The sequence below is a fragment of the Uloborus diversus genome, chromosome 6 (assembly GCF_026930045.1).
Source record: "Uloborus diversus isolate 005 chromosome 6, Udiv.v.3.1, whole genome shotgun sequence".
Lineage (NCBI taxonomy): Eukaryota > Metazoa > Arthropoda > Arachnida > Araneae > Uloboridae > Uloborus > Uloborus diversus.
Genome location: NC_072736.1, coordinates 76,281,314 through 76,301,097, shown reverse-complemented (window position 1 = coordinate 76,301,097; position 19,784 = coordinate 76,281,314). Strand labels below are relative to the sequence as shown.

The window sequence follows — 19,784 nt, the reverse complement described above, 5'->3', positions numbered from 1 at the left end:
TAAATTAGTATTGCATCATTTACAAAAGAATTTCAGAGAAACATTCAGACTAGATTCCAACCTTTTAGTGAATATTTGGTTATACCAAAAGGTTTTAAAAAATAATTTAATAATAGTGCATTACAGTGATTTAAGATTTGTATACATCAGACAAAGAACTGTATTGAGTTGTTTATGTTACGCTGCACGTAACAATACTTAAAGTAGGGGAATATAGGGCAAAGTTAAATGTTCAAATATTTACTCTGTTTTTAGCGTTACCTGCCTAATAATATTTTAACTATGTAGTAACACATGTATTCTATTCCAGTCAAGATAGAAAATTACCTCTGAAAGTCAAAGAATATGATAATCAAAGCAATTTTCAAAAATTGATGCTCATATTGTAATATTTTGTTGAAAGTCCAAAAATTTTTTTGTTGTTATTAAGTGATAAAGTTGTTATTATTATTTTAAGCATTATAATTGAGACCTACTAATATACGGTGCAGTATTTTTTGCTTAATGTTAAGCTTATTTGTATTTCAAAGGCTGTGTACAGTTAGTCAAGTGCATGCGGGGCAAAGTGAAATATAGTTCATTTCATTTACTTATTTAATATTTTAAATCATTTACATATTAGTTAAGTAGTTGTTCCATACATATTTTTTCATTTTAAAATTTCTTTATTTGTTCATTTATTCACTTATTGTCTTCTTCATTTGCCATTTTATTCATTCGTTTAATTTTATTTTCTTCATTCATTCTTTTATTTACCTATTTATTTAATCAAAAATATCTTTAACAATCGAATAAAAAATATTTCATTACAAAAATATTTTATTTTTCATTTTGCCCCATAAAATAATAGAGGGGAAAATTTCCACCTTTTTAAGGTACAAATTTACTGTCAAAAGTGAAAAATGTTTCAGTGCAAGTTTTATTATAAAATATAGTATTCTTTCTTTTTGTACTGTAATTTTCAAAACAAATTTCCAATTTGTTCATTTTGAAAAAAGTAAGTGATCTTAACCATTTCACTTTGCCCCACATTTCCCTACTTAGGTAATGCAGACCAATTGAGATCAATAAAATAGTTCAACTTATCTATTGAAAAATAAAAAACCTTTGATGCACGTCAAACTCAGCGTTTTAGTGTGACTAGAGATGAAAATAGTCGGGGGAAAAAAACGGAAAATTTCCGAAAAAAACGGAAAAAAAAAACGTTTTTTTCCCGAAGGAGTAAATTCCCATTTCGGAAAAATTGAAGAGCAAAAATTATTTTTTTTCAACTTTTCTGGGTTTTAATTGAAATTTTCAGCAAAAAGTGATTAAAAATTTCTCTTGCTTAAATTCTGATGCAATTTCCTCCCCCGCCCCCCGTTTTATGTTAAAATACTGTCTAACATTAATGCAAGTTGTTGTATGACAATATAATTTGCATATAGATCCAGTGGCGTAGCTACAGTGTTTGCCGCCCGGTGCGGTTTCTCAATTTGCCGCCCTTTCGTTGTGAAATAGCTAATACATTAAACTGTCAAGGATTTTTAAATTAAAACTAGAAATTTAATTTAAAAAAAAAGAAGTAATTTCTACACACTTACAAAAGAAAAAAAGGGGGGAGGGCACACTTGGAGAAAAATCAGTAAATTTGAACAAAAGGGGCAGAGGCAGGCTTCCCTCCCAAAATGTTTCTTAAAGCTGAAGTTAATTTTAGGGTATCTTTGAGAAGGAAGGATTAGCGAGCTATCCCACTCAGGCACATTTCTATGAGCGAACTTTTGCGCTATCTTTGGGGGCGTTAGGAACAAGTCTGAGGAGTGAGGCTTTCCTTCCTCGGAAATTTTTCAAAATTGAAGTTTCCAAAATGCAGTTTTAATCTTTCGAGACGTTAGATGAGGAGGGGGAGCAATTAAGGTATCTCTCTCAGAAGAATTCTGAAAATGAAGTCTTAAAAACGTATTTTAACGTATCTTTGATCATATTAGGATATGAAGGATAGTCAAGGTTCCAATACTGTTTGCACAAATTGATATTAAAATATCGAAGTTCTCAAAACGTAATTTGAGGCTATATGTTGAAACTGTAGAAGAGAGGGTACAAGTTGTTTACCATTTTTCACCTTCCCCTCCTTTTCTTACTCTTGTCACCATTTTTCTGAAGTTTAAAAAAAAAGTCTTTAAAAAAGTTTTACTAGGAGGTTTTCAAGAAACTTTCTAAAAATCCAGTGTTAACTCTTTCTTTTCCGAAACTTGGAAACTTCATGTTTTCTTCCTCCTGGAGTTAACTTCTACAGCCTAAAAACATTGGTCCCATGACTGTCCACTGCCGCCCCCTCAGAAAAAAAAAAGAAAAAGTAATTTGAATTTTGTCATCTTGAATTCAAATTGTTTTTCGCAATCACGAGTGTGTGTGTGTGTGTTTCTGGGTGGTGGGGGGGGGGGGGGTATGTGTATGTGTGTGTAGGCATTTGTGTTTGTGTCTGTGTGCAGGCATGAGTGGTGTGGGTGGTTGTGTGTATGAGTGTTTGTGTGCGTGGGAGCGATGTATGTGTGTGTATGTGTTTGTGTGTGTGTAGGTGTAGGTGTGTGTATGCGTGTGTGTGTGCGTGTAGTTGTATGTGTGTGTGTTTAATTGTGTATGTGTGCATGTGTGTGTGTAGGATATGGATGCAACATGGAGACTGTTTTCGTTATAGGAGCAGCATCCTGAGGAGCCGGTCGACGGTGGTGCTGCAGAGGGTGGCGGGGGGAAATAAAATCATAGGACATCAAAACTAGTATGTTGTGGCCATCACGAAACTTTCTTCTATATTTTTCTTTTTTTTTTTCTGATCCCTCCCCATGCTTGACGAGGAAGCAATATTCCCAACAAAAACAAAATTACACATGCAAAAACTTGACGACCATCCCGATGTCTGAATTATTGCAAAAGCAAAGCAAAGAGCGAAAATTGAAAGTTATTTTAAAAGCCTTGCTTGAATTAATTACAAATATTTTATTTGTTAACAAACATAAGATGGCAACAGTTAAAAATTTTAAATCATTGAGATAATATTTCCGATCATTTCCATACAATTAAAATCACGAGAAATACGCAGACGACAATCTATTACGATTTATCTTTCTTATTGTAGCATTAATAAAGTTATTTTTATTCGCAAAAAAAAAAAAATCAACCTCTTGGAGCGATTGGCGTCAAAATTGAACCAAAGCCTGTTTACGTATGGATTCACATATATTCCAAATTTCAACCAAAACGTAGCATTACTTCTTGAGATAGGGTACTCACAATGGAAAAAAAGAACGGGCGATTGCGCTACCCCTTTTTTAGCTGTTGACACCAAAATAAAATCGGCTCTTATACCCACTAAGGGCTACTTGCCGATAAATTTTTCTTTCATTCCGTTCATTATTTTCTGAGATACAGCAGTCACAATTGACGACAAAAAAACGTTCTATAGCTCAACCCCCGTTTGAGTTCTTGACACCAAAATTGAATCAGCACCTGTTCCTGTTAATGGCAACATATGGACCAAATTTTGTTTGATTCCGCCAGTTACTTCCTGAGGAATAGCAAGCACGCGTAACTCAAAAAACGTCCCATTGCTCCACCCCCCTTGGAGGAATTCGCGCCAGAAACCAATGGGCACAAGTTCACATACGGGCACATATGTGTACCAAATTTCGTTCGATTTCATGCGGTAGTTTTTGCTGTAGAGCGGCCACAAAAAACTGGTCACACACAGACGTGACACACATACATACACACACACACACAGACAGACAGACATTTTCTAAAAATAGTCGAAATGAACTCAGCGCACCTCAAAAAGTTCGAATCCTTCGAAATTCGAAAATTTGCACGAATCCAATACTTTCTTCTATATATTAGATATAGAAGAAAGTAAAAAAAAAAACCAGTCAAATGAAAGCAATAAGCAATCATGATTGCTCCAACAAAGTTTTGTAATTTTTTAATCTCATAGTGAGTGACACAAAGGACTTTCAATTCGAAGATTTTCTTTTTGCCTGCAGTAACAGATTAAAACCATGATTTCCTTATTTGAAAAATATGTTTATTTTTTCCACATCAAAAGGGCTAATTTGTCGCCCCTCGAAAAGTGCCGCCCGGGGCGGACCGCCCTCTCCGCCCCACCCTAGCTACGCCACTGTATAGATCAAAAAATGTTTAATAATACTTTTTGCAGAAAAGCTCAAACCAATAACCTTAGTGATTATATAACCTTAGTGATTTATAATTTATTTTCCTTCTTCATAAAACAAAAAAGCATAACTTTAATCACAAAACTTATGTTCCTCCTGACTGTGCGAACCAAATGTAGAGGGTGCAACTAAAAAAAAAAAACGGGCAAGCAATTTCCGAAGAAACTCTATTAAAAACAAGTAAATTAACAAAACACAAATATGAGAAGTCCTTTAGCGATCAATAAATTAGCAGTCTCAAACTAGCAGCATTTTGCAGTAATACAGAGATGCAACTGCTTCTTGAAATTTTCATTCAAGGGCAGCAAGTCCTTTAATCAATCCTATTCCCTATAAAGCAATTGGTTTAGAGAGTTCAATTTTATGTGTGTTTAGGGTAGACCTTTGACTCCAAAATAGGCCATACAGTGTAATAAATGGGATTGAGGTCGAGCGAGTAGAACGTCCACTCTAAAGATGATATCATGTCAAAAACAATGCGCCTTGTCTTTTTGGTCATATGAATCAGCGTGGAATTAAAGGAAAAAGTCCAGTCTACAATGCTGAAGTGCTCTTAGTCCCACAGAAGTACAATAACCTCTAAAATGTCCTTCTGGTTCACTTTTTGATTCATTTTACCGCCCTCATCCACAAAAAACTAGAGATTTTTTGTCGCTTGTGCTGATTCCATCTCAGACCAAGCCTGACTTCGGATTTTGGCGATATCTAGCCCTTTCTAAGGTGCTTGGAGTGTCTACAGACCAAATCCTATGGTTCTGGGGGATGTGAGTCGGTTGAACTGTAAATCAGTGAAGGTATCTCTTCCAGCGTGGACTTGCGGCCCGTCTCAAACGTTTCTGGCATCTTTGAAGTCATACGAATGCCTGAAATTTTTGGAACTTGTCAAACTTCTGTTTGAGCTGCTTTTTCCCTTAGTCCCACTTATTGGTCACAAATTTAAATCTTACGAACCACTTCTCTCGTGGAAACCGAAAGATTTCATTGAACTCACTTTTGGATGACCTGACGATTAACTGAAATATTCACTGTTCCTTTTTGTACACATTCCCGACTATTATTTCCAAGCCACTTGAAATGATATGCCATTTCAAATACTTTTTGTCGAGGGACAACAAACCAACGAACTGTCGTTCTACTTGGTTAAACAACTTAAAATAGCAGGTATTTTGATTAAAATTGTAAGAAAACCGAAAAACAATACATAAACTAGGTAATATATTGTAAATTTTTTTCTAATAAAGTGAGAAACAAAAATAAATCAGGCACTCATTGAAATGAAATTACCTTTCTTCAATTCGTTGATACAATTTTTGTCCGAAATTTTTTTTTTTCGCCGCACCCTGTATACTGCCATGCTAAGCAACAAAGGGGAATTTGCAGTTAAGCTCAAGCTGAGATATTGTATTTTAAAGTGTGGCTCTTCCACATATTTGATTCAGATGTTTTTTTTAAGAATTTTTCAAAACAATAGTTCTTGATCAAATGACCCTAAAACGTTTTATTCATTAAGTAAAATACGAAACAGAGAACAACTTGGTTATAATAACTCAAATTTGTTCAAAAGTGCTGGGATGACTTTTACTACTGTGCTTAGCACGACCGTATGAATAAATTGAAACTGTGGTATAAGTTTTGTTTCAGCTTAAGAAACACCAATTTAGTTTTGATTTGGTCTGAGACTGGATTGGAAAAAATCAAAACTCAATAGCTTTCATTTTCAGACAGTAAAGTTACATTGTAATATTTTTCTTTCAAAAAAAAAAAAAAATCATGTTTGAAAGTTGAAAATTTCAATTAATACTTCAAGTTTCAAAGGCAATCTAAGGTAGAAAATGTAATTGTTACGATTAGACACACATTACCCCTTATTATTGGTTGAATGACGACTTGACTTATTTCTGATATTTGATCATGAAAGCTCTCAGTTATAAAACAAAAAGTATTTTTTTCTAATTTCTTATCTTTATGTGTATTTCTGTCAAGCAGATGTGTGGATAGCATATATTTCTTAATGCGTAACCCTTTATATGTTCCAAGAAACACAGAGCTATTAAGAAACCCTAATTTTATTCATAAAAAATCAAATTTTCCATTTTTTCCAAATTTTCCCGAAAAAAAACCGGTAAAAAAACTTTTTTTTCCACCATTTCAAAATTTCCGGAAATTTTACATCTCTAAGTGTGACTGATCCTTTTCTAACAACATTTCATTATTTTAAAAAACAAAATGGAATCTTATGTAAGAATAAGGCAGAGGGGTTTAAAAAATCTTACATACCCTTACGTGGGAGAAGGGGGATCAAAAATTGCCTAAATCATCCTTACGTAATTAATGAATGGCGCCAAATAAAAGCCAGTTCTCAATTACTTGATATCTTGCATGTAACAAAGCTTAACCCTCTTGATCAGAGAACATGCAAAAATGATTAAGTGAGAGTGATATGTTGTAGAAATTTAAGATTTTAAATATCAAAGAAGCTGTTGAGAACAGAAGTATCATTCTTTATGTAATCTTTATTTAGACTATCAGAAATTCGTTCTAACCTCATTTTACTACATGTGGAAGTGGTGTAAGTCGAAGTTCAACCTTTTGCCAATGTATAATGATAGTAAAAAGATACTGCAGTAGGGTTTTGTGCAAAAGTAACTATACAGCCAATTACTCAAAATCTTGTTTTATTGACTTGCTCCACTTTTGATCTTAACATCTCAAATGATGGTTCAAAAGTCATTGTAGTGTGTAAAAAATATTAGACTTTTTCATATGTTAAATTACTGTCAAAATCGGAAAGGGAAAAAAAAGAATACAGCTTTTACAAATATTGTTTGTAACTTAACAATAAAGTTCACAAGCAATGTTATCATCAAAATAAATTTTAAGTACAATAAAATTCTCCCACATATGATCGTAAAGTTACCTTACCAGTTAGATTGATAATCGCACACTAAAACTAAAGGGAAAATGCAAACTAATGTGCCTTGCTAACTCAAAAGTCTATCAGCAAAAAAGATTAATATAATAGTTTTGAAACTTTTATTTAGAAAAAGTTAATTCATACACACATTGTCTTTCATTGATTAATGAAAATTAAGTCTTGTTAAAACAATCTATAAATATATAACAAACATACAATCTGAAAAAAAAACGCTTGCTAAAGTATTGTTAATTTTTGCTTCTAAATTTGAACTATGAAAAAGAACTAACTTAGAGGTACCAAAAGGACCTAATCCAAGGTATTTCTGACCTTCTTAGCCCCTTTCATCTGATGAGGAAGATATTAAAATATAGACATACTTTTATTTACGGTGGAACATGAAACTGAAGGGACCTGAAAAAAATTTCATGTTAAAAGAATTTCGTGTTAAGTTTTTCATCAAAGGTACAGTATACTGTCCAGACCACTGTATTACTTTTTCGGGCTCAACATATTTGACTTTACTTTTAATTGTAAACTTAGAAGCAAAGCCTGTTTTATGTATGTTGAAAATTTTGACTCATTTTAATTATTCATTAAAACGAGAAATCGGCTAACGTATGAAATTAGTGGATCTTGCTTGGTTTTAAAGGGCACCAAATATGAATCTATGCATCAGTTTTCTTTTCATGCATATGATTAGCATAGTAAGATAAAAATGTAAAGTATTTGCACATACAACTCAAAACTATCTGTAGTTATTTTTTAAAATATACAGTGGGTAGGTAACATTTTCAGTAATGCAATGCTTATTTTGCTTTTATTTCAATCATGTATCCATGAAAGCAAGAGATTAATTTGTCTACAGATTATCAAGATAACCATTGTTTGATGTTAATTTAAAAACGTCGAGCGAAGTACATATTTGCAGCAAATGTATCCGCTCATGGCGTGAGCGTCTACATTGTCTAGCTATGACGAATAGTTTAATTTTTTTAATATTGAAATGTATGAAATAATTGTGTATCAGATGTGTCGATCTTTTTTTGAAACCTGTACAAGAAGAAAAAAGGAATTTATATTTCTGCAAGTTACCTGACACCAAATTTTAGCTAACTTTTTTTTTTTTAAATTTTTGACACTCTGGGCCGAAAAGGTTCACCGTCACTGCCCTAAGCCCTCTTTTTAAAAATGAAATGGTCCTCCTCTGTCCTTTCTTGAACTGTAAGTAGTCCTTCTATGCTTTACTTTGGCTAAAATACGTTAAGGGCCAACCCTGCAAGTGTAATAAGTATATGATACATTGTGTTCAAAACAAAAGCATCCAAAAGCAAAATCAAGTCAGTGTTAAAAAAGATACTCCAAAAGGTGGTGCTATCTCTTGTTTGAGGCAAGTATTTTGTCTGGTATTTTATACTTTTGTGCATGACTGGTTTAATTGCTAAAAAATGTTTTGAAAATCATAGATGTTCTTATGAGTGTGTCTTGTGATAGGTGTGTATGTAGTAGGTTGAAAGATGTAGATGTCTGGAAGAATTTCACATTAATAAACCAGTGGACTTTGATTGGAATTTAATATTTTTATGCTTATAAAAGCTTTCTAATTTTTTTAGCGGACTCACAAAGTCAAGATCCTTTTGACTTGCCTCCTGTGATCTTGCATCTGTTGCTCAACCATCTCTTATGTGAGACTAGAGGATTAGAAGTATCACCTGATCTTAAAATTTCTATTTGTGACTCCATACAAAAAAGTAAGTTCATTATGCAGTGTTACACATTTTGTTTTGCATAATTCCAACTTACTCGATTTCAGAAAAAAAAAAATCCTTATGTTTCCTAAATAACTATGAAAAAATGTAATATTGTTATGTGTCATATACTTGATTTTCCCCCCCTAGATATGTTGACAAGCATGACCATATTTTCTTCTACCTTATTTATTGTTACTAATTCATGTTTTTCTTTGGCAGATTTTAAAGACAAAATACCTGTTTTTATATTGCCTTATTCACAATCTGAAAAACTTGATCCTGTCATGGATTCAGTTAATAACACTTCAAAGCCTGTAAGTCAATTTTTAATTTCTAATGACTTCATTTCTTCTAAATTTTATGTCAAGATTTCAATGTGAAATTGCAGGTATTTTTTGGGCTATGGTAACTTACTTGGTTACCCTGCTTGTAGTTTGCACATGAATGTAATGAAATTAGAATACTAACAATGGTGATCAAATAGCTAATTTTATGAAAATCTTTGATTTTTTTTTTTTTTTTTCAAGTTTAAGTTAAATTCTTTCTCTTCCCTTTTTTAATAATTTAAAGTATCATTTTAAGTCTAAAAATTTTTTTGTCTCAAAAATTGAATATTTCTGAAAATTTCCAGGAAATATTGTTTTGTATTGAATCAAAATATATCCTCCAGTATCTACTGATATTGTGAATTCTGAAGATAAAATGCCTTTATTAGTTTTTTAGTTTGGTTCTTAGTTTAAATTTTTATTTCTGATACTGATGAAAGAAGTAAAAATGTTTCTTATGTTCTCAGGCTGAAGATTCATATGTAGATGTTATTCAAGAAATGGGATACAGTTTTACAGCAAGGTGATTTACTTTTGTTCAATTGAAGATCATTATATATTATAAAATAGCTTTGAAAAAGACTTTAATGTTGTAACTTTCTTCTTTGTTTTAGTGTTGAAGAATGTACAAACAACTTCATTCAAATTGGTTTGAGAGAACTTTCTGCTCCAATAGTGGCGCGTATTCTCTGCATGATGTCTAGATCTCATATGGGCTTGACTGATGCTGTTCCTGTTCAGGTGTGTATTAAATATCATATTTGTCTAAGAGTGTATTCCTTATGATATTTTAAGTTGCCAATATACAAGAAAATTTTGTGCATTTATAATTTTTGTGTGATAATCAGTTATTTGTTTCTTTGGGAATAATCTTGTTACTGGGTTGCCAGGCTTCTGGTAAACTGGGAAAACTTGGAACTCTCTTAAAAATAAACAAAACAGTTTGCAAAAATCACAATTCTCTGGAATTTGGAAAAATCAACAAAGTCCTGAGAGATTTTCAGTTTAGCTTATCTTCAGTCCCATGACATCGTGGTATGGGGAAAATGATAATTTTTGTTGTGTAAGTTGTTTTCACTTGCAAAAAAACATTGTAAGTGAACACTGACTATCCCCTTGCCCCTTTTATTTTATCCCCCGATTCCTTATCACTTCCCAAGGCGAGACCTAAGGCATTTACAGCATGAAGCAGATGAATTTGCTCTCGTATTTTTTTGCATTTATGAATTGGGTAATAAGAGTTAGTTTTTTCATGTGATAATGGCTGTTTCAGTTTAGTATGCAAAATATTTTCAGATTTTAAAAAAATACTGTCTCCCATCCAATGGCAGTCTTTGTTTATGTATTTTAATGTTTTGTATAATTTCTTTAATTGAAGCTTTCAGTATCTGAATGTATAATTTTTGTTTATGATTCTGTTTTGATTCAAATTTTTATACCAATAACTTACTGTTTTTTTTCCTAACTTTTTTTATAGAACTTAAATAGCAATAACATGATCATATGGAATGAAAATAAAGAAAAATCTGATGGAAATCAACACCCTACATGGAACATAGAAATTTTTGTTCAAGTTATTCATGAAATGGTAACTTAGTTAAGTCTTTAAAATTATTTTGGAGTTTTATATGATGGACATAATCTTAGAAACCCAATCTAGCTATAAAATTTTAGCCATATTGCTGAAATAAGCATTCTTCATAATTTTTTCTTGAAACCTCATTTTATTTCGTTAATAATTTCAAATAAATGCAGCAAATAACTGTATGAAAAATATTAGTTGACTGAACAACCTCTATGAAATTGTTGAAATTTGTGATTTATTTTTTAAAAATTTCATTTTAAAATCAATCGGATAAAAATTTTCCTTTTGTTTTTTGTGGAGTCTCTCAGATTTTATTCATGTAGACAGATATCGGCTTTTTTTTAAAAAAAATTAAGATTTTTTTGGGGGAAGCTTTTTCTTTTTCTTTTTCTTGAAAACCAGCATGGAATTTTTTTGCACTAAAGAAATGACTTATTTAAAGTCTCCACTTGATTAAATTTTCACTAATACTAGCTCATTTAATTTTTTTTTTTTTTTTGAAGCTACCTGCTTGTGCTGTGTTCAAAGTTGCATGAAGTGTTTGAAATTTCAATCCTTTTGTGCCCTGTAATTTTTCTAGATATTTTTAAACTTAGAAATTATTTTAGGATAAGCTGACTTTAGTCTGGTTATTTTGAAGTCATGTTTTGTTTTTTTAAAAAAAGAGCCCTACAGGATAACTGGGCTTTTGTGTTATGACTTCGAGTATAATTTTTAACCTGTAGTAGAAATCAAAGAACTTTTTGATACTGAAAATGAGTATTATTTTGTTCAGTTTGTAAAATGTTTCCTACCAATAATAATAAATTCTAAAATGTGAGTACAAGCAGCACAGATGAAAGTACTTGTGGAAATAAACTTCAGATTTAAATATTTATATGTTTTGCATTTCTTGTAGTTTTCATCTCTGATATATTTACAGTGAATTTGGACAGATAAATGGACAGTATTTGAGACCAATAAACAGTAAGAGTGACATGGGCAGATGTTCTTTGTTTGATCTTGTCCTTCTGTGATCATTTAAACTTTTAAATTTTGAATAATTCCATTTACTTGTCATTTGTGTATTACAACAGTCATTTGGGTGGGCAGCAGTGTGGTAAAGCAGTATTTACTATTGGATTATTATCATTTTGAGACTGTCCCATGCATCAAGCTAATTAGCAAACTGTGCATCACATTAAAATATTTTTTGCATTAATAAAACCTTTATTTAACCTTATTAGGAAAAGTAAAAATATATTTTCTTGAAGTTATCTTTGCACTGAATTAATATGGTACTGACGTCTTGTTTGACTTTTTCCCCCCTATATAGGCTCCATCCTTAGATTGGAAAGAAGTTATTCATGAACTTGATAATCCTGGCTTTCTCCTAAAAGATAGGAAAAGTTTTAAACTACTTTGGCAAGCTTTAATGCTAGGACTTAATCATGAAACATTTCCTATGGATAGGATGTACAGACGATGGAGGCATACTGAAGGACAGGTATTTAAATTTGAGACTAAAAAAAGCTCAGAAGGCCCATCAAAAATTGTCTATACAATGGAAAAAAATTGCAGTTTAAAAATATTTTAACATATGAGTGGTTTAAAGTTTTTATTTTAGTCCCTTAAAAATTATTTATAGTATGCATTACGTAGTAATTTCTACCAGTTTTCTATATATGCTTCAGAAGTTTTCCTAAAGAATTTTAAAATTAAAAGACTTTTGAATTGTTTGAAAATACTTTTGAATGATTTTTGCTTAATCTTATTTGGCATCATGTTTATAAGTTTTGGCTCTATTTTTACATCCAATCTCATCACTTCTCAATCACTCACTATACTGCCGTGCTAAGCACAAAAGTGCTATCTGCAGCTGAGTTCAAAATGAGAAATTCCAGTTTAAAATTGTGTGCCTCCTTATATTTGATTAAGATGCAATTTTTTTAGAATTTTTTTAAAAATATTTCCTTTGACAAATGACCATGAAAAATTGTATTAGGGTAATATATGTGACAAAGAACCACCTGGTGACAATAACTCAATTTCAACAAAAAGTGCAGATACGATTTTTGTGCTTAGCACGGCAGTATAGTATTTTACTAGCAAGAGTATCTTTGACCAGACAAAATTCATATATCTTTCTTGCCAAGCTTTGCATTCATCAAAATTAGTCTCTAAAAGCATTTTGCTATTATTAAATCACAGAAATCTAAAAATACAAATGATATAAAAATAGTATCAATATGAACAGAAGTTTGAACCTATATTTAAAAATAGAGTAAAATCTACAAGGAATTTATGTACATGTTTGAGAATGTCAGCACTTTTTTTTAACCTTTAAAGCCTCAGTAAACTTAGAGATGTGCATATAGTTAATATTATATACATTCAAACCTGTTTCTGTGAGAGGATAGGGACTGCATAAAAAAATTGCTTTAAAAAAATAGCTGAAAATTACCCTATTAAGCACTTGTTTCAAAGATAAGTTAGCCAATCGAGTCCAAATTTGATTGAAATTATCAAGTACCGCACAAGAAAAAAAAAAAAAAAATTTGCACAAAAACAGGTTTGAGTTTATGTCTATAACAGTTCTGTTGGAAATATAGCCCAAATAGTAAGCTATTGTCCTCCTAGGGAATAATCCTGTTTTGGCCATTTTTTGTTGCATATGTATAGTTTAAAGGTTACCTGTTATTTCTTGATAATTTTAAGAACTTATATACCAGATATATTTTAACCCTAAATTTCCTATTGTAATTTTTATGCATCATTAAAGGCATTCTTAGTTATTCTTTTTTTTTTTTTTTGGAATAAAGAAAAAATGTGGCCTTAATTTCAGGATCTGTTGAGAACATGAAAAAAAAAAAAACATTACTGGATGAATGATTTGTGTACTGGAAGTTTCTTGCTAACCATTATTTCTTATTAACCATTATTTATATATGTATATATATATATATGTATATATATATATATATATATATACACATATATATATATGAGGCCCCTAGTTTCAAAACCGGATACTTGCAAAAAATTCGATTTTCTTTTTTTTTGTTAATCTTGTAGAGAATCATAAGGCCTATTTGCCTGCTCAATATTAGGTTCAAAAACCGCTTCTTTCCCCCTTGAAATGGGGCAGGAAGGTGCCTCAGTTTCAAAACCGGACTTTTTACAAGTTGAGCGTTTGTCCGCTTGGAGCGCCTTGTTGGAAGAGCCAGTGAGGTTGCTGTTAACAGGTGTTGGTACTGTTGTTTACATTATTTTGAAGCGCCTCTTCATCTGTTTGTTCAGTTCGCAAAGTCAGTTGTGTATCTTGAAGTGAAATGAATGTTCATCCTACGGAGGTAGAGCCGCAATTCGCGAGGAAGAGGAAGTGTAATCAGGATCAATGGAAGCGGAATCAAGAGAAGAGGAAACGGTATTGTCCAGTACAACCGAATTTGCCGGCATTACCAGCTTGTAATCACCCTAACAAAAAACATTTCAAGTGCACTCAAGTAGATGTGGCTGATGCAACCTCATTCCGCCATAAATTTTATTCACACCCTACCAAACTTGATCAGGACTCTTTCATCTTGAAGTACACGAAAAGTTCCGAACCTCATCGCCAAGCTGGGGTTGCTGCCATTCGAAAGGACGTGGTAACTACGTTTTTTATAATTTCTCGTCGTGATGGGACCATTCAAGTTTGTAAACACATGTTTCTGACCATACTTGGGGTCAAAAAACATCGCGTGCTTGGCATTGTCAAAAGACATCACACCAAAGGCACAATGCTATCTGAAACAAGAGGGGGTGACAGAAAGTCGCACCTAAATGCTGAAAAACTTCAAGCCGTTAAAGCATACATTGAGCGTTTCTTGTGCTCTGAAAGTCATTACTGTCGCAGTCAAACCGTTGTTCCGAAATATTTGCCCACTGACCTCTCGATTGCCAAAATATGGCGAATGTACCAAGAGCAATGTATTGATGCAGATTTGCTTGTGAAAGAGAGCTACTTTCGCAACGTTTTCAACTCCCATTACAACCTAGGATTTGGCTCTCCTCGCACCGATACATGCTCAACGTGTACCCAGTTTGCTGAAAAAATCAAAGCCGAGGGAGATATTGGCAAAAAAAATAAGCTCCAAGCTGAGTTAACGATGCATAAAGCTAAAGCTAAGGCTTTTTACTCCAAATTGAAGGAGAATAAAGCTGACACAGTCATTATGACGTTTGACTGTCAGAAAAATCAAATGCTCCGTAAGATTCCGGACCAAGCCGCTTATTATAGCAGAAAAATTTCCACATACAACTTCACCATAGTTTGTGGTAATTCGAAAGCGTCCCTCACGAAAGAGAATGTTTATTTACGTATGGAACGAGACCATTTTTTTGAAAGGAGCAAACGAAATCGCCTCTGCTGTTTTCCACCGATTGATGAACACAAATTTTTCTGATGATGTCAAAATTCTAAGACTCGTGGCTGATGGATGTGGCGGCCAAAATAAAAATTCGATCATGATTACGATGCTGCTGTATTGGTTCGGTAAATTTGCTCCAGCTCAGTTAGAGCTTGTTGAGATCATGTTCCCAATGGTCGGACATTCGTTTCTCCCTCCCGACCGGGTTTTTGGGAGTATTGAAGCAGAGCTCAGGAAATTGGAAGTGATTATTGCCCCTGATGAGGACGTCGAAGTGTACAGCCGCCATGGTACCATCCAACACTTGGGGACTCTGGACTGCAAAAACTTGGACTGGAAAACCGAAAGCAAAATGGTTCTTAAAAATGTGCAGCAATGGCACTTCAAGTTCAACCCGACAAAACGATTTTTTCTCAAGAAAGCCGGTCAAAATAATATTGTGGTTAAGGGAGAACCCAACTACAACATTGAAATAGCTGCTTTTAAGAACATTTTTAAGGCTGGGAAAAAAGTGCAAAATATCCGGCCTTCCCTGATTCCCCAAGGCAAGTCCATAGCCGAAGCAAAAGCGAAGGACATCCAAAATCTTATGGCTAAACGTTATGGAGTGAACTGGAAGAATAATGAAGACCTGCAATTTTACTTGAACCTTGTTAGCATAACCATATATTTTAGGTTCTTGGAGCAATTTCGTAAAAAGATAGAATGTATTTTAATTGGTTAAAACTCACCAGTAAATTCAAACTAGTCTGAAAAATAGATTCCCGGTTTTAAAAGACGTAATTTATCCGGCGGGCGTATGTATGAAATCCCTAAGTGACTAAACACCCGACAAGTCAATCACGTGTTTCGCCCATCGGCGGACGTGACGTCAGGCCTCAATGAGTTAAGGATCTTTCTGCTGGTAGCAGTCAAGAATGCAAATTTAAGAAATAGCAACAGTTAAAGGCTTAACTGTGAGTTGCTTTCAGATGCAACAGATGTAAATTTTGACGACGTCACATCATTGCATCGAGGTAACAGAGAAGGTTTAAATAGAAAGTCAATCAATCAGTCGATCTCTTATGATTTGCTTCTGTTCTGCAGACGGTGTGTTTTGATTTGAGCATGTGCGCTCAATAAGATTGATTTATCCACGCAGAGGACGTGGAGGTTTTCAGAAATGTTGTAACAAGATTCAATAGCCTGCTAACAGAGCAGGATGTTCTAAAACAGTGCCCTACAAGTAACGAAGGAGTTTTTTTTTAAGGAATATAAATTTGAAGAGTTGATGTCTTTTAAGTATTAGGCCTAACAGGGCCGGAAGGTTCGTCCGGCATATACTCGATTACGGAGCCGGTCCGACTGGATTGAATCCACTAGATGGTGAGGTAGCCTCAGCTAGTGGAAGGTTCCTGTTTTGCTTGAAGCTGGGCAAATAATTTCCTGTGCTACTGTTTCTGTGGCATGGGCGTGCCTGGGTTTGATTGACCATGGATTCTGGTCTGCTGTCCACGAGTGGACGTTTTCAACTGGTCTGAACATCCGACAGATGGATGTTGCCTTCGTTGTTTTGTGTGCCAAGTTTAAAGTATGGACTCCCAGTGGTATGATTATTTAAAATAGTTTTTCTGAACAGCTACCATCGATGTGGCATGGCGTAGGGTAAATGTTTAAAAATATTAGGAACGTTTTAGAACTGTTGATGATTTTTCCAGTAATTGAATATTGTGATTTTTTCTCTGTGATATTTGTTTGTTGGGGGGGGGGGGGGGGTTATTATTATATTTGAGTTGTCAATAGGGGATATGCTTTTTATAAATATTTGATTGTTTTTGCTTATCTACATTTTACACATGTTTTTGAATAAAATGTTATTTAAATTGAAATTCAGTTTCCATTGCTTCATTTCTCCCGAACTTACCATTCCACATCCGTTGATCTACCTTTAAAAGGCCAACAAACCTTCGTTCCAACGCTGATGCTGCAGATGATCAGCCCGACTGCGAAGAATTACTGGACAAGCCAGTGGACGTGCAATATTGGTACCCAAAACCTTTTACCCCAATCTTGTCAGCGTACCCGCATTTTACCTACTTTTTCTCTTCGTTAAAAAATGTTAATTACTTTAGTAACCCAACAAGTACCAATTACCTCAGTTTCAATTTAAGTGAGGTATGTTTCAATTTGAAGTCAGTTCGGTAAAAGTTCTTGATAAAGGTTAAAAATGATCTATTTCAAACCAAAATAAAATATTTTCGTTCGTTTTATGCGGTGTTGTTGCTTCTTTTCCATTGATCCAATCAGAAGGCCAGGAAAAGTCCAGCTGAGCTTCAAAACCGGATTCTTGCAAATTCAGCTTAAAAACCGGATACTTGCAAATTTTAATTAGCAATAATTAATGACAAGAAGAATTAAAAAATATCAATAATGGAAAGTCCTCCTACTGTGACCGTATACTATCTCACAAAATAGTTGAACATTCAAAAATATACTGTTACAATAGCAAAACTAGTTTTTTAAGTCTCCTGTAAAATTTGGTTTTCTACAAGTATCCAGTTTTGAAACTAGGGGCCTCATATATATATATATATATATATATATATATATATATATATATATATATATATATATATATATATATATACAGTAAAACCTGTAAAGTTGACCACCTGTCTATGTTGACTGCTTTTGTCAGGAACGGAATTAGCCCTATCTCATATAATGAAGGAAAACCTCTGTAACTTGACCACCTCTCTATCATGACCACCTGTCTATCTTGACCACTAATGTACGCCAAATTTGGTCCGGAGCATTGTAAAAAACCCTTTGTAAGTTGACCACTTGGTTTATTTTTGAGCAATCACAATTGCTTATTGTTCTCATTTGACCGTTTTTGGTGTCCGTGCCTTTTTCAACTTGGACCAGAAGCCTTTGCAGCACCACCGCCCACCGTCCTCTGCTGACGGCTCGGCTGCTCCGGTTTTGAGCTATCCGCTTCTCCTGGTTGGAGGCGTCCATGTCCTACACACACACACGCATGTTCACACACACACATACACACACACGACTTCACACACATACACTCACACACACCTACGTGCATACACACAGGTTTACGCACACACACAACTAATGCACAAGTAACCGCCTAGGAGGAGAGGCAGACTTGGGGGGGGGGGGACAGGAGCCGTTTCTAGAAACAGTAACTCCAATGAGTAGGGTCCTGTCTCAGTTCGTGATTGCGAAAAACATAATTTGAATTCAAAATTTCAGAATTCAAATTAATTTTCTTTCTTTTTTTAAAAACTTTCTTCAGCATATTATTGAGCAATCACAATTGCTTATTGCTTTCATTTGACTGTTTTTGGCGTGCTATCATTTTTCCCACCGGCGCGGCGCCACCCTCTGCTAGCACCACCCATCGCGTAGGCCGGCCTCACGATGCTGCTCCTCTAGCAAAAACAGTCTCCAGGTTGCGTCCATATCCTACACACACACGCATACATACTCACCAACACACGCACACACATACACAAACACCACCATACACACACATACCCCTACACACATACACAAACACATACACACACGCATGCATACAGACACCTACACATACACACAACTGCCCACACATTCATGCTTGCACACAGACACAAACACATATGCTTACACACACATACACATACCCTGCCCCCACGCACACAAACACTCATACACACAACTACCCACACACATGACTGCACACAAACACATGCCTACACACATACACATCCCCCCCCCCCCCCACACACACAGATACACACACTCTTGATTGCGAAAAAACATAATTTGAATTCAAGATGACAAAATTCAAATTAATTTTTTATTTTTTTTTTATTTTATTTATTATAATATTTTTTTTTTTTTTTGATATCTTTCAAAGAATGTTTTTAATGCTTTGATGACATACTAGCAATTTAATAATTAAACAGCAGCATAAAGCTTATGCTGCTCTTTATTCTCCAAACTTGTTTTTCATTTGTTGTTCTATTTGAGATAGCTTTTTTACTCTGGTCAATGAAAATAGGTGTCAGTAGAAAAGTTCGAAGTCTTTTCTTTCAGTTGCAATATGTTGTGGCAACACAGGAGTTGTGCAAAAAGAGCAGGCCCGGATCTACACATTTTGGGCCCCCACCCCTGCAACAAAATATGTTGGGCCCCTCCCTAGTGGTCAGCAGTGTCTATTTGTAAAGCGAATAAGCCTTAGTGCTGGGGTTTTTTCTATATTTTTTCAATTTCTAGGGCCGTTAGCTCCTTTAAGGACGCGGGCCCCACGCCCTGCGGGTACGCAGATCCGGGCCTGCTAATGAATAATGAGTAAAGTTACATGTTTCTGGTGCAAGGGATTAAGAGATAGGACATTTAAATTTTGCCATAATGAACTGGGAGAGTCGAGCTTGTTGCTATTTGTGCTATAAGTTTTACATAAAAAGGCTTCAAAAAGAAAGTTAGTGGAACTTGAGATTAATAAAAAGTATGAAGTATTAAAAGTAATTGAAAATGGAGAAAGCCAGAGAAAATTAGCTGGCATATATGGAATTTCTAAAACTACAGTGTCTAATATAGTTAAAAACAAGAGGAAAATAGCAAA

General features: G+C 34.1%; 2 protein-coding genes across 2 annotated transcripts in view; both read left to right on the top strand.

Moving 5' to 3' along the window:
• The window catches only part of LOC129224821 (CCR4-NOT transcription complex subunit 1-like), a 28,527-nt gene extending 18,804 nt beyond the window's left edge, over positions 1-9,723 (top strand). The window contains 3 exon segments of the mRNA XM_054859368.1: positions 8,733-8,870; positions 9,090-9,184; positions 9,664-9,723. Of these exon segments, the coding sequence (XP_054715343.1) occupies positions 8,733-8,870; positions 9,090-9,184; positions 9,664-9,723 (293 nt within the window).
• A 91-nt stretch (positions 9,724-9,814) lies between these two features.
• LOC129225121 (CCR4-NOT transcription complex subunit 1-like) overlaps positions 9,815-19,784 on the top strand; it is a gene marked incomplete in the record, with an annotated part of 91,796 nt that continues 81,826 nt past the window's right edge. The window contains 3 exon segments of the mRNA XM_054859682.1: positions 9,815-9,937; positions 10,674-10,784; positions 12,097-12,267. Coding sequence (XP_054715657.1) covers positions 9,890-9,937; positions 10,674-10,784; positions 12,097-12,267 — 330 coding nt within the window.